We start from the raw sequence: 14,567 nt of genomic DNA on the forward strand, positions 1-14,567 counted from the left end.
AGGTGGTAGCTACAAGTGAGAGAAACAAATAACAGCTGTTTAGGTCTAGGAAGACACTAAACTCTACCAAGAAGATACAATAAGCATTCTTAAAAACACAGGTTGGCATCAAGGCATGGGGTAAGTGATGAAGTAACAGTAATCTATGCTTTGAGGAAAACTGCCCTGTACTCCGTTTTTGTGAGCAAGCGATGGCTTCTATGGATGCAACCTGCATATCCCTGGAGGCTTGAAAGTTTTTGGATGGAATAGAAGTGGATAGAGGTTGCCTGATACAGAGTCACTTTATCTGACCTTCTAACCCAACACTGTCTTTTTCTGATTAGCCCTTTTAAGTCTCCAGACAATTATTTTCTGTTACTTGTGATCCATCCGTTTAACAGGATTCCGGGGATGGGTCCTGTGCTCCACTGTATGTAAAGCACTTATTTCCTGTCTTTCCTACACCGTTTCCTAAGATTTACTCACATTCTTTCCAATTGGGCAATGTGAACTCCAATCCTTAGAGAAAGAATGTAAGGCAGACTAATAAGTCCCTGTTATTAGACTAATAAATACCCTGTTCAGGGAAAAGGATATCTCTTTTTCACTTTTATTAAGAAATAGTCTGGAGCTTAAATCGATCTGAGGCTAACTTGCACTCTGCCCTGGAATCTCTTCGAAATTACACATTTAATGTTGAGAAGTGTGAAATAGTGACAGAATATATTGCGCATGTACTGAATATTTACAAGCCCTATTCAAGAGCCATTATTTGGAAAAAGCAGCAGAGATTCCAGGTGCTCCTGCATCTCTCCTCCAAGAAATTAAGCACTAAATTGACCCATTTCATCAGATGTAGTCATGTGCCTTAGTAGGAAGTTTTTACCTTAAGTTCATGTGGTACAAACAAGTCAGCATCTACAGCAGTGATGCAAGTTAGCAGTAAGCTGGCAGATAAGCTTATGCACAAGCATAAGGTTCAGCCAGTGTACAGGAGCACCACCATAACCGACACTTTTTGCCAGGTTTTTAAATTGGGTTGTATGCTGTGAATGCTGCCAGGCTACTCACAGTGCTCAGGTCTGCATGAGAGCACAACCACCCACCTTACAAGGAGGTTGCGCTTTCCTTTTTCTTTGTACATTGCTTCATTTCACTATGTGTGGTTTTTAAATGTGGCATGTCAGGAAGGACTAATGCTATATGAGGAGAGATAAAAGAGGAGAGACAGGGTCCACATGATCAATGGTATTGCCAGGAGGATCACTCCCCTCTGGCCCCTTATACTAGCACTTTGTGGTGCTGCAGACTTTCTCATTTAACAGAGTGAAAAAAGCGAGCAAGTAAGCAAAGCAAAAAACTAAACATTACTTGGAGTACCTCAGTGTTTGGGGGTGAGCAAAATGCATTAGTAGTGGGCAGGGCAAGAGCTGGCTTGCTAGGAAACTAGAATAACTCCTCCCCAAAGCAAGTCCTGCACATTGTAAAAGAAAAAGAAAAAAAAAAAAAGCAGCATCTCTAATTACAGCATCAGGACTCTGCCCAGCCATGTAATCCTGGCAAAAACATACCAGCTTTGAAATTAAAGCCAAGAAGGAAGGGCATGGGGCATTTCAGAATGGAAGATCAAAATAAAGGAAAGTGGGCTGTTCTGCTGACCATGGCATTCAAAGCTATACAAGCCAATCCCCCTTCCCCAACCCTAATTCAAAAGAGGACCCTGACAAGCATGGATTACTATCTGAATAAAACAGGAGTGTTGTTATCGGCTTTCAGGTCCTGCACAGCTCAGGGTGCTTCCAGATGAGGCTTTCATCATGCATTTGACCTTCTTCACAATTATGGGAGTAGGGGGAGCTTCCACTTGTAAACATCCCAAGTTTCCCCACAGATTCTTCCACTGATTCTGTGTTCAATTGAAGAGATTTACAGATATGTTGGATTCAAAGGGTTAAAATAACAGAGATTGGAGGTCTGTTTCAAGTCTTATATTTGTAGACACCAGAAGTTAGCTTTCTCTTTTGCTGACTGAAAGATTATATTCTTTTAAATTCACCCTTTAAACCCATGTAATTTTAGTGCTTTACTGTTTTTAATAATTTTAATAATTTTACATTTCTATGTACTGCCATGATGAGCTTTGAGTAAATGGGTGATATATAAATGTTAATAAATATATATTCAACAGACAATATTGTACCCTGGAAAGCTGGTAAAGTCCAGAATTTTCAGGCCTACACTCTTGCTTGCTTAAACTGTACCTGTCATTCGTCAGGTTCTGCATTAGCTCCATCCTGATGTGATTTGAGTGGGACTCCTCTCTTTAACCTTCAGATTCCATCATATTCCTGCTTGTGACCCCTCTGATCAGATCAGACTTCTGCAGGCTATACCTTGCAGAACCTGCAGATTCACCCTACTTGAACCTGCTTAATTATGGTGGTACTGCCAAAATGCTCCTAAATCTTGTCAGCACTCTGTACCTGACCATCCCAGTTCACTTCACTTTCTTATTCACTTTTCCCACTGTACAGTTCTTAAGTTCTTAATATCTGTGATCAGAGGGGGTTGCACAGGGCCTTCTTCTATTGCCACTATTTTCTTTATTTGGAGGTCTTACAAATTGTAGCTAGTTTGCTTTCCATGGGGATATAGAAGGATGAGGTCACAATAAATAAAATAAGCCACACATAAATAACATTTCTCTCTCTCTTTTAAAAAAGGATCCCATTTTAAAAACCTGAGAAAAGCATATTGATTGAAAAACACTTGAAGCCTCAGAGCCCTTGCTATAAGGAAATAAATCATCAAACCCTGAGAAACAGAGCCAAGTGCCGCTTCCTGGAAGCAGTGACGGCCCCTTTCTGGAACCAGTGTGAAAATCCCATGTTCCATCAACCCTCCCGACCTGCTGACATAACACATGGCTTGCATTTGCTGATCAAATGTACAAGCAGGACTCTAAATTAGCTCTCCAGGCAGTGATCACTTGCTGATTAATGAAAGCCAACCAAGTTGCCAATTTAAAAAAAAGAAAGTTGGAAGACAAGAAATTAAACTCCTCAGTATTAAACCCCCTCCCTGAATAAATGAAATACGTGTTCTCTCTTATGTAGTTTAAGCATTCTTAAGAGTCAGAATTTACAACAGAAGGAACCCTCCCTTTTCCAATATTAATACAGTGATATAAAATCCTTTGGGAACAAAAACATAATAAAATAGTAGTGGAGACAAAATACTAATAAATCTCAAAGGAATAATCACATTTGGCTATTGCAACAATCCCTGCAGTTGAGTAATAGAAGCAGTCTGATTCATGGCACAGAATTCACTATTTCATGGGGAAAGTGCAAAGCTGATCTGACTATCAGGAAGCACAAGATGGCTCACCATAGATAATAAGGCCATCAATTACATGGTCCACATGACACAGCAACCATTCATGGGTAACCAGCCATGAGTGGGTTGTCATGTTGTCCAATCCCAGACTACTTCCTTCAGGGTGGCCTATTTTGGGGCAACAATCCATTGTTTGATCTAGGTATTGTTTGAGGCACAGTGTGTTACCATGGAACCTGGGAGAACAATTTAATTGTGTATTATGGGGTCTGGTAAAAGCAGCAAAAACCCTTGCCATTCTTTATCCCAGTCCACCAATGCCCAAGTGACACTCTGGAGTAACTGTCACTGGTTCACCTCCGTTTTTAGCTCCAGAAAATTGTCCAATTATGCTGGTAATTTTTTGTTGTTGGACGAGGCCCTTTGTAAATGTGCACTTATCTGATATGCAATCTTTACTATTCAATTTCTTTGCCTGTTTCAATTGTCAAAGGCCAGCAAGGGGGAATAGGCAAAGGAAACTGACACAGAAAAACTGCTGATAGGATAATTTTTGCATAGCTGCCCAGGACTAATTGCCCAGTTATCAATAAAGGGGGGAAATGGGGAAAAGGGTGGACAGTATCTGCCCTTTAGCAAGCCAATTCTCTAAATTTCAGGTGCTGAACTGATAATTTTCAGTGCCCTCCACCTTCTCCAAGTCTCCAGATGCTCCAGAAAGGGAGATGTTAAGTCCTCTTCACCAACTTTTTGCAGCATCTTTTTGAGGCAATTATCGCAGGTACACAGATCCCACCCCCCCTTTACTTCCCAACCATTAAACTTGAACATATTTTCCTGGATTTCTTTCTTTCTTTATGCTGGAATTATCAGGAAAACACATTAACTGTAGTAGTAAGCACTCTGAAAATGTGTTATGAAACAAATGGGGAGAGTTAATATCTCTACTTTCTGGAGTACCTGGAGCTTGGGAAAGTGTTGAAAAGGTGAAGGGCACCAAGAATGGATTGTTCAATGCTTAAAATTAAGAGGGTTATGTTGCACATCCAATGTACATCTTACCTCCAAAAGTATATTTTAGGGTACCACTAAAGGCCAACAAATCACCCACCGTTTCCTTTATTATTATGTTTTAACCACCATGGGGTCTGCTATGTGAATTTTCTGTTTCAGACACCAACATAGTAGTGGACACCAACAAAGTCCAGGTGTCTCACAAGGCTTTGAACTTGTATTTCTTAAATATTTGTTTCTGCATCTGTCAATCTGTCATGGGAGCCATCTGCTTAAGGAAAATAATTCAACTGAAATAGCACAATACTTAAGGTATAACGTACCTCTTTTGATCCTGGCCAATATTTTTGAGATTAGAAATTTCAGGATTAGGGCAGGTGTTCAGTGACCCAAAGAATAGCTCATGTCAGCCATCTACCTGCATGAGTACTGAACATTGAATAAATTTACTCATTCTATTTGTATGAATCAGCTGGTTGACCAAGCATCTGAACCAGCCCACTGAACAGTTAACAACAGCATGATTGTGAAAATGTTGACAATGCCTATTACAGTTAAAATCATTACACTATTACTGGTAAGGTGGTTGGGTAGGAGGACTTGGAAGGAAAGCGTACTCTCATAAAAAGTCTCCAACTCACAATTCAGTTACTCTCAAATGTTAATTTTGGACTTAAACTCATGCACAGTGTAGCCTAAAGTTTGGGTATCACTTTGACTTTGTGGTGGCAAGTCAGGTCATGGGTCCATACAGCCTGGAAGGGCTTGCTCTGAGCAGCAGCAGCTATATGGGGCCTGCCTCATCTGCTGCCATAGAATCTTTTACTGGGCAATGGCAGGACTGAATGCTGGATCTCTATCACTAAGCTACCTTGCTCCTGGCATAAGGATAAATTATTGCACATTTATAATCCCAATAACTGAAGCATTTTGAATATAAGCACAGCAATTAATGCAACCAATTTTCACTCATAAAAAAAAACAAAAAACCTTGGCTGAGAGCTGCCATAATTAATCAAATTTCAAAGATCAAAGCCAAATAAGGTACTGTATTTCTCTGACTGAATCAACTCGCCTATTTTCAACTGCCCAAGAGAAAAATAACCAGGTACAACTGAGTTTGCTAATCCTGTAAGAGGCAAGCCCAGTTACAGGTTAAATGTTTTTTTGCCCTGCACACACAGTGATATATAATTTTAACTGAGGCTTCAGTACACACAGGAAGGGAGAAATCCTTCCTCATAGGCACCATGTCTTGAAGGGTGCATGCCAGAATGGGAACACAACTATTTGCAACCTGTTTACTAAAATAAGACAAGTACTCAAGGGGAAGAGTAGTTTGCTCAGGCTCAGGATGGTCCTTAGTCCTCCAAGTCATCTCATACTGCAAATTTAAATAAGAAAGATAATAACCATGGGACTTGAACTTGGGGGAGCATGTGCAATAAACAGCTGACTGGTCCAGGACAGGGGCTGAGGAAAAACTGGTTGGTGCTAATTCCAGTTATAGGCTTAATCCACCCTGGTTCTCTTCTGACCAGTTTTGTTTTTTTGTTTTTGTTTTTTTTTGGGGGGTGCTTTATTTCAAGTATCAAACTTTGAATAGACTTTCTTGCCTTCCCTTGATGGAATTGGAATAAAATCTTGCCTTTGGTATTCTCTTTCTTGCTTGTACACAATGTGCAGTTAATCAAATCACACAAAGATATTGTCAGTCAAGGTCTCAACACTCCATCCCATCTCCATAACACTAAATGAGAAAGGGAAGGACACAGAAGGAAATCAAAGGATGAGAGGTAAGCGACAAAGTTCAAACCGATATCTTAGGAATAGTGGTAAACTATGGTAAACTCTGCTAGGATTCTGTACTTGTGCATCTCTTGAGACTGGAACAGTAAAATGATATTACTTTAAGAAGATGCAGATGTACACCCAACTCTCAATGTATTAACTGAGATACATCCATCTGGCCCTTTCCTTTTCACACATGCTTCTATTGGAGTGCGATGCAAAACGGATTGCAGTACAATGATCTTATAATGGCTCTAGAAACAATGTCCAGAACATGTCCAGAGGAGGGTGACCAGGATGATGTTGAATCTGTAAATCAAGTTCTATGAGGAAAGGCTGAAAGAGCCCCAAGGATAGATGGAAAGGCACAACAGTAATCTTTGGATATCTGACAGACGGTTTGACAGGTGATAGAACAGACTTGTTATTACCCCAGAGGAGAGGACTATAACTAATGGGTAGAAATCTCAGGGAAGCAGATTTTGTCGAAGCATTAATAGAAACCCAACTTTTTTTTTTTGGAGCATTCACAATAATCCCCAAACACAATGAAAAAAAGCATGCCAGCCACCTACATTTGGCATTACTGATTTTAAAAATAACATATGGCTAAATGAGACATCACTGTTGCTGTGTTCAATACTAGAAGGCCCTGTGTTATAGGCAGCAACAGTGCAGTATTTCCTTCTGTCCAAGGGTTTCATGGCAGCAAATAAAAATATGTGAAGAGTTGGGTCCTTACATACCACTGGAGTTTGCCTGCCCTTCCTCCCAGTGACTGCTTCTTCCCCCAAACACTGGATATTTGTAGGACTGGGAATTGATAGATGTTAGAGGCAGTTGGACAGATATTGTGGCTCCAAAAGGCTGGATGTGGACCACTCAAGTCCTAAGGCTAGACATAAGTCTACTCTCTTGAAAACTTACCTGTCCACTGGACTTGCCTCATTTCAACTTGTCATAAGAAGGACCTTTTAGGCAGAAGTACCTGGGTCTTGCAATACTCATATGGGAATGGAGGGGGGGAATCTGTTGGATTCCCTCACTGCTAGGTCCTAGATATTGACTTACTCTGCTTGGTATCCACTGAATACATGCTTCACTTTGTTGTTGCCAGTTTCCTGAATATTGGCATGATGCTTTTGATTTATTTTTGGAGTTTTCAATTGGTTGCATTGCTTTCATTTACACTGGTCTCAACCAACTCAGAAACCCTTGATAAAAAAAAATTAGTGTCCCATTATCTCTCCAGATTGATCGTGTCATCACATAACTCAGTAATTACCAGTATGAAATACTCAAGGTCAATACTCTGCTCCTGAGTTATGTGATCTTTTACTTTTTTTCAACCTTATAGTTCCACAGTGACCAATGCTATGACCCCAATACAATCTATACCAGAACACATCACTTGGTTCTACTTATTCTATTCTGTATTGCTTGGTTGGTTATCAGCAGGAATAACCCTGTCTTAGTACAAGGATTCCCAGAAACTACTTTTGTGACAAACTGTAAAGACAACCATGGGAAATACCTCTCAGCACTTGAGTAGAATGCACAGAAGGAAAAATACAAGAAAAAAAAGGTATTGTTTAACTGCCTGCAAAGTATCACTTACATTGACTCCTCCACCTTCCCACTTTCATATCTGAGAAAGGCAGGTTGCTCATCCGTAACTGTCGTTCTTCAAGTGGCCATCTGTGCATTCACACATATTAGTGCTGCGCCTGTACAGTGCCTGTAGCTGGGAAGATTCAAAAGCTTAACGGTTTTGGCAGGAACTCCGCAGCCCCCCCCCCCGCCCCCGCCACAGTATAAGAAGGCGGAGTGCCTGCCATTTCCCCAGTCTACTGGAGAATGACCATTTGCCCCCAAGTGGAAACTATAAGCATTACACATTTATATCAGAATCAAAGTGTGCTCTAAGGAAACACACAAGGTAAGTATATAACACATGAGACCTTAGTCAAAAACGGTACCGTAAACCCAGTCACCAACACCCAGTGGGGCCGGCAGGTGGGTTGTGTGAATGCACAGATGGCCACTCAAAGAATGACAGTTACAGGTGAGCAACCTGCCTTTCTTCATCATGACCTCTGTGCATCACACAAATGGGTGATTAGTAAGCTTACCACACCCGGAGGCGGAACAGTGTCATCATTGAAGAACTGAAGAGAGGACTGCGCGACCAAAGGAGCAATCCTGTCTGGTACGAACATCTAGGCGATAATGCTTGGTAAATGTGCAAGGGGTAGTCCAGGTGGCTGCCTTGCCAATGTCATGCAGTGGGATGCCAGGGGAGAAGGCAGAGCATGCCGCAACAGCTCTTGTAGAATGGCCTATGGACATTACAGGCAACTCTAAATTGGAGAGTTGATAAGCAAGCTCAATGGTCTGGACGATCCATTTAGAGAGTCTTTGGGACCTGATTGGGAAGCCCTTGTCATGCTCGGAGTACTTGATGAATAGGCATTTCGTGTTCCAAAAAGACTCAGTCCGAGATCAATAAAAAGCGAGGCAGTGACAAATGTTGAGGGAGTGCAATGAATGCTCTACTGGAGTGGAAGACGTAGAGAAAAACGTCAGTAGAACAATGTCCTGATTAACATGGAACGGTGAAACAACCTTTGGTAGGAAAGCCAGATCAGTATGGAGAACAACCTTCTCCTTGTGAAAGTTGAGGTAAGGAGGGGCGATAAGAGATCACAAAGTTCACTAGCTCTCCTAGCCGATGTGATTGCAACAAGGAAAGCTGTCTTCCAAGACAGTACACATAAATTGGTAGTAGCTAAGGGCTCGAAAGGAGGTTTAGTGGGCACTTGGAAAAAAATGGAAAGTCTCCATGTCGCAATGAACGATCTAACCGGTAGCTGGAGATTCTGAAATCCTCTCAGGAAGTGACAGATAAGGACACTGGAGAATACCGATGAGCCCAAAACTGGACCATGAAAATGAGAAACAGCCGCAATGTAAACCTTAATTGACAAAGGTTTAAGTCTGGTCTGGTGCAAAGATAGTAGAAATTGAAGAATATTCTTGATAGAAGCCAAGTGAGCAATGAAATGCTTGGCTTCAGCAAACAAAGCAAAATGTCTCCATTTAACCACATATGAATGGCGAGTAGCAGGTCTTAGTGCAGACTGAAGAATGAATTGAATGTCTGGGTATAGAGTGCTCAGATTCGATGGAGTAGTTAGCAGTATTGGAAACAAAGATACAGCTGCAGCAGAAAGCTGCTGGGTCAGCGTCGAATCTGATAAGTTTGTCGGTACCAATGAGGCAGTAGGGCTTATTGGATAAGCCAGGACGTCAGATTCAATGATTGAAGGTCTAGATGCTGCACTGCTCCGTCTTGTTAAGAGATGCGGGACTTGAGGGAGCCGCTGAAACGTGTTGTTGGAGAGGCGAAGAATGGTGGAAAACCACGGTTGGCAAGGCCACCAAGGAGTGACGAGAATCTCCCAAGCATCGTCCTGATTGATTCTGGCTAGATCCTCGTAATGAGCAGTATTGGGGGAAACACGTAGAAAAATCTGCCTGTCCATGGAACCAACAGAATATCCCCCATTGAGTTCGGACCAATGTCCGCTCGGGAGCAATACGTCTCGCAGACTGAATTGCTGTGTATAGCAAAAAGGTCTATGTCCGGAGGGCCCCATAGTTGAAAAAGATGATGGCAGACTTGGTGATCCAACTCCCATTCATGAGTCGTCGACATCTGCCTGCTGAGGGTATCTGCTTCCTCATTGTTGGTACTGGCGAGGTGAATGGCAAGAGGAGTAATTCCCCTCAGGATGCACTAGTCCCAAAGTCGTAGAGCGAGGTGAGCCAGGGGGGCAGACTTCGTTCCGCCCTGTTTGTTGAGGTAGAAAACAGTGGCAATTTTGTCCAATGCTAGTTGGATGACTCGGTCCCGAAGAGCATTCTCGAATGACCTGAGGGCTTTGAATACCACCAAGAGTTCTAGGTAATTGATGGGTCTGGTAGCCTTGTGGCCGTGCCAGGTGCCTTGGGTATGAAGACTGGCACAAAGAGCTCCCCAGCCCATGAGGGAGGCATCCGTGAACAGAGTCAGTGACGGGTGAGGCAGACAGAATGGGATTCTGATGGATGGTTGTCCTTTACCGTCCACCATGACAGAGTCCGAAGAATGGAGGTAGAAGGATGAAGCGGACAGCGTGGCGAGACTCGCTATGGGTGAAAGAGGAGATTGAACCACAGTTGGAGTGGCCTCATCCATAACCTGGCATTGGGGACCATGGAAACCGTGGAAACCATGTGTCTGAGAAGCTTCTGTATCAACAGAGCAGGAACGGTTCTGTCCATGTGGATTTGACGGATAAATGAACGGAGTTTCTCCTGACAATCTTGAGGAAGAAAGGCTCTTGCACGCAAGGAAACGAGACGGGCTCCGATGAAGTTGATGATATGCGAAGGAACAAGGCAGGATTTTTCATGATTAATACAAAGTCCCAGACTGTTAAGGAGGGAGCATGTAGTACGGATCGCTGACAGAAGGCCTTCTCTAGAAGCGGAGATGATCAACCAGTCGTTGAGGTAAGGGTAGACATGTATCCCTTGTAGTTGCAGATGCATGCAAACAGGTGCCATATGTTTAGCGAAGACCCTTGGCGCGGTAGCCAGTTTGAAGGGAAGAACATTGTACTCAAAAAGGTCAGAGCCAATTTTAAAACGGGGAAGTCCTCTGTGTGACGGATGGATGCTAATGTGGAAGTAAGCATCCTTTAAGTCTAGAGAAGTGAACCAATCCACTCTCCTGAACAATGGAAGGATATTTTGAATGGTGGTCATTCAAAACTTTTTTGTTCTGATGAACTTGTTGACGCCACGTAAGTCCAATATCGGGCAAAGACCACTGTCCCATTTTGGGACCGTAAAATATCTCGGGTAGAATCCATGAAGCCCCTCGGAGCACATGAGTTGTCGAATTGCTCCTTTACAAAGAAGCTGGTGAACTTCATCTTTGAGAACCAACAATGGAGGCGTTTATCGGATCAGTCCAGACAAGGGTACAGTATCAAACTCGACCTCATAGCTGTGTTCCACGATGGACAAAACCCACCGATCAGATGTGATGGACTCCCAAATGGGGAGTCGACTTTGCAGTCGATCCCCAAAAGGAAGAGGGGAGGGTGCATTTGGGAGAAGAGGAGAGGTTTGCTCAACCAGTCAACATTGCTGCTTGTCAGACTCGGGGTGGTGACAACTCTGCTGGTAGGGCTAAGCTGGCTGTTTACGGCTGCGCTGTTGGAGAGTCTGGAACTGCTGCCAGCCAGAATATTGCAGATAAGGGTGGTACCAATAGGAAGGACAAGACCAGGACCACTTACATCTGGATTGTGCAGGAACCTCCATGAGTCGAGTAGTAATACGAGCCTCGTGGATATTCTTCAGCTTGTGGTCTGTCCTCGCATTGAACAGCCCGGAGCCTTTGAAGGGCATGTTCTCAATCCGACACTTGGTCTTATCCAGGAAATTGCAGTTCCGAAGCCAGGCGTGGCGATGGAGGGCTACAGCACCAATGAGGGCCCTCGAGTTGCAGTCAACATGATGTCTCACCATTGAAAGCTGTTGTATTGCCACCTGCATCGCCTCTTGGCTAAAGACGTGTGCCAGGTCACTCTGTTGCTCCTGAAGTGACACTGTGATGTTTTCCAACTTTTGCATCATAAAGTACAGGTACCGTGCTAGCGTCACCTCATAGTTGGAAATATGGAGGCCAAGACCTGTGGCAGAGTAGATACAGTGAGCCATCATGTTGACTTTTCACCCTTCCTTGTCCTGAGGCGTGAAGTGTTCCCTTGTCTCACAGTCTTGAGACGACTCCACGACAATAGAGTTTGGTTTAGGATGACTCAGGAGGAATGAAATATCCTGCTCGCAAACTCTGTACATCGACTCATATCATCGTGAAGTGGGTTGCGGCTGGTTGGTAAACCACCAAGATTCCATCATAGCTGGACCCAAGGTTGTGATCAGAGGCAAGATGATGACAGCAGACTGCTCCTTTTTGACGATGTTATAAAAATTGTCAGTACTGGGACCAACGGCTTTGATTCCCAGTGACCTCGACAATCTTACCGAACGTTGAATGAGACTCCTCAGGCGAGCTAGGACCTTGCGTTGTAATCACCGTGTCCAGTGAAGATGATGCTGCATCCGAATCCTTCGAATCTGTATCGTAGTGGAACTGAGGACTGGAGGAGTCGGCCGGTGAGGAAGGGTACCTGAACTGGACCACCGCCAACGTCAAGAGAGTGTCCCTCGGAACTGGAGATGAGTTGTGATGACGGACGGATGGATAGTATCCGTAGGGTGCATCATCATCCCAGGGCTCACGATGGGAGGTTCCATAGGGCATTTGCACCCAGTCTCCAGATGAACAGCCAGAAGCACACTGCTGCTGGCGCACCTGCCAAGGTAGGGCCCTTGGGGAGATCTCAGGTGAAGGCTGCGGAGTCTGTGAGCATACTGTTGGAGGGGCCATTTGTGGAGAGTCCCAGATCTCTCCATTCGAAATCGATCCCAGCAGAGTTGCCTCCTGATGTTCTGGCGAAGACAGGGCCAATGGGACAATCCACTGGGGGGACCCTGGCGGGGTCACCTGCATGGCCAGTTGGAGACCTGGGCCAGTTTGTGTCAGCAGCAATGCTGCGGTCAGGACCAACAAAGCGGACGATCCTGAGTCATGGTGGTACGGATGGTTGGTCTTCTTTGCTTTACGGGCCGCCTTGTCCACTCTGCCCTTCTTGTGGACCGAGGACTTATCCAAGCCGCTATGCTTCCTCTTCGCCTTTTGTTTGTGAGGAGATCTAGAGAAGTGTTTACCCTCCAGCAAAGTCGCTCCATTGGCTGATGGGTGAGAGGGAGGAGCAGCTGAGGAAGAAGGCTGAAAAGCGGACTGCACCGCAAGTTGGTCGGATGTGAGTAGAGCCTGGTCCCACAGGAGTTTATGCAGCTGATTTCCTCAATTTTTACATGCCTGTTTAGTGAAGGCCTGACAGACAATGGCCACACTTATCAATTCTGTGACTTTCTCCAAGACAGAGAAGGCACAGATCGTGAGGATCAGTGGGGGACATCTTGGCCCTGCACTGGGAAGACTTGCGGTAAGCCACATGCTGAGTCATCAAGAGAAATAGAGAAGATAGCGAAGTAAGAGAAGAATAGATGATAGAAGGTTTTTTTATTATTAATATTTGGGAGAAAGGGAAAAAATGGGGATTTAGAAAGAACTTCTAACGGGGAGGGTAATGTAACTTGGAGATCTTAACAAAAAGTCTAAGTAAAGAAAAATACATGGTAAAGGGTTATAGATACAACAGTATAGCTTATGGTAAGAAACAATAGGCTCGAGGCACAGCGAACGGCGGTTGCAAGAAGACTGGGGAAACGGCGTTGAAAGAAGACTGCCTTCTTATACTGTGGCGGGGGGGGGGTGCGGAGTTCCCGCCAAAACCATTAAGCCTTTGAATCTTCCTGGCTACAGGCACTGCGCAGGCGCAGCACCCATATATGTGATGCACAGAGGCCACGGCAAAGAAAGAATAGTAATAGTTGTCACAGCTCAATCCTAAGCATGTTTACTGAAAAGTATGCCCTGATGTGTTCAAGAGTGCAAACTTAGCATTTTATAAATCCTTACAAAAATCCTTAAGTAGGCCAGTAGTGCCTTTCACCCTTGGAGTGGGGTGAAAGACTGAGCAGCTTGCCCAAGAACACTGTGTAAGTTTGTGACCAAGGTGACATTTCAAGCAGGGAGTTCCCAGCAATCTTAGTCAGAAAAAAGCAGAGGAATGGGGAAATGAAAGAGATAGCACCCCCCCCCAAAAAAAAAGGAAAGAGGAAATGGCATAGGCACCCATTATGAAGGACAGTGAGGAACTGTCCTTAAGAGAGTGCTTTAAAACTTTTTAAAAAAGTTATCTGTTTTGCCCTGACCATCTTTTCTACTAGTAGGAATTAAAGTTTTCTGTGCTGAAAGCCACACTGACCACCCTTCAGCTGGTATCAACTAGCAGCAAGGGTTTTCAATGAGGAGCTACATACATTTTCCACAGACACAGCATCCCACAGAAATCTGTACACAAGCAAATCACATGCAATGCAAACAAAATATAAAAAAGGAGAGGCATAATGATAACCTATGGAAATCTATATTTTTAGAGCCTGAATACACCTTGGCTAAAAACTGTTAAGGTCTCTAGGGACTCATGTAGCACAGACTGCCACTTGCTCAAGTGGTGTGTCTGTACTAAGCCTGGCAGCTGCGGCTTCCCATTACGACAGTTTCAGAGCCAGAAAGGGCACTAATTGAACTTCACAATGCCAACCCATCAACAAAGGCAAACAAACACCATTCTACTTCTTGGTAATTCCCTTCATTTAACAAGAATCATTGCAGAGTTATTCTGAATACT

General features: G+C 43.8%; 1 protein-coding gene across 3 annotated transcripts in view; it reads right to left on the bottom strand.

Annotated features, from left to right (window-relative positions):
• ETV6 (ETS variant transcription factor 6) overlaps positions 1-14,567 on the bottom strand; it is a 235,762-nt gene that overhangs the window by 69,418 nt on the left and 151,777 nt on the right. The window contains exon 1 of one of the 3 annotated variants that reach the window (XM_044417952.1): positions 7,745-7,853. The exons of the other annotated variants lie outside the window; for them this stretch is intronic. Within the exon in view, the coding sequence (XP_044273887.1) occupies positions 7,745-7,832 (88 nt within the window). The 5' untranslated portion in view covers positions 7,833-7,853. Of the gene's footprint in view, positions 1-7,744; positions 7,854-14,567 lie in introns of those variants that run through there. 3 annotated transcript variants of the gene reach the window in all.

Source organism: Varanus komodoensis, unplaced genomic scaffold (genome assembly GCF_004798865.1).
Source record: "Varanus komodoensis strain SLA01 unplaced genomic scaffold, ASM479886v1 scaffold9, whole genome shotgun sequence".
NCBI classification, from domain to species: domain Eukaryota; kingdom Metazoa; phylum Chordata; class Lepidosauria; order Squamata; family Varanidae; genus Varanus; species Varanus komodoensis.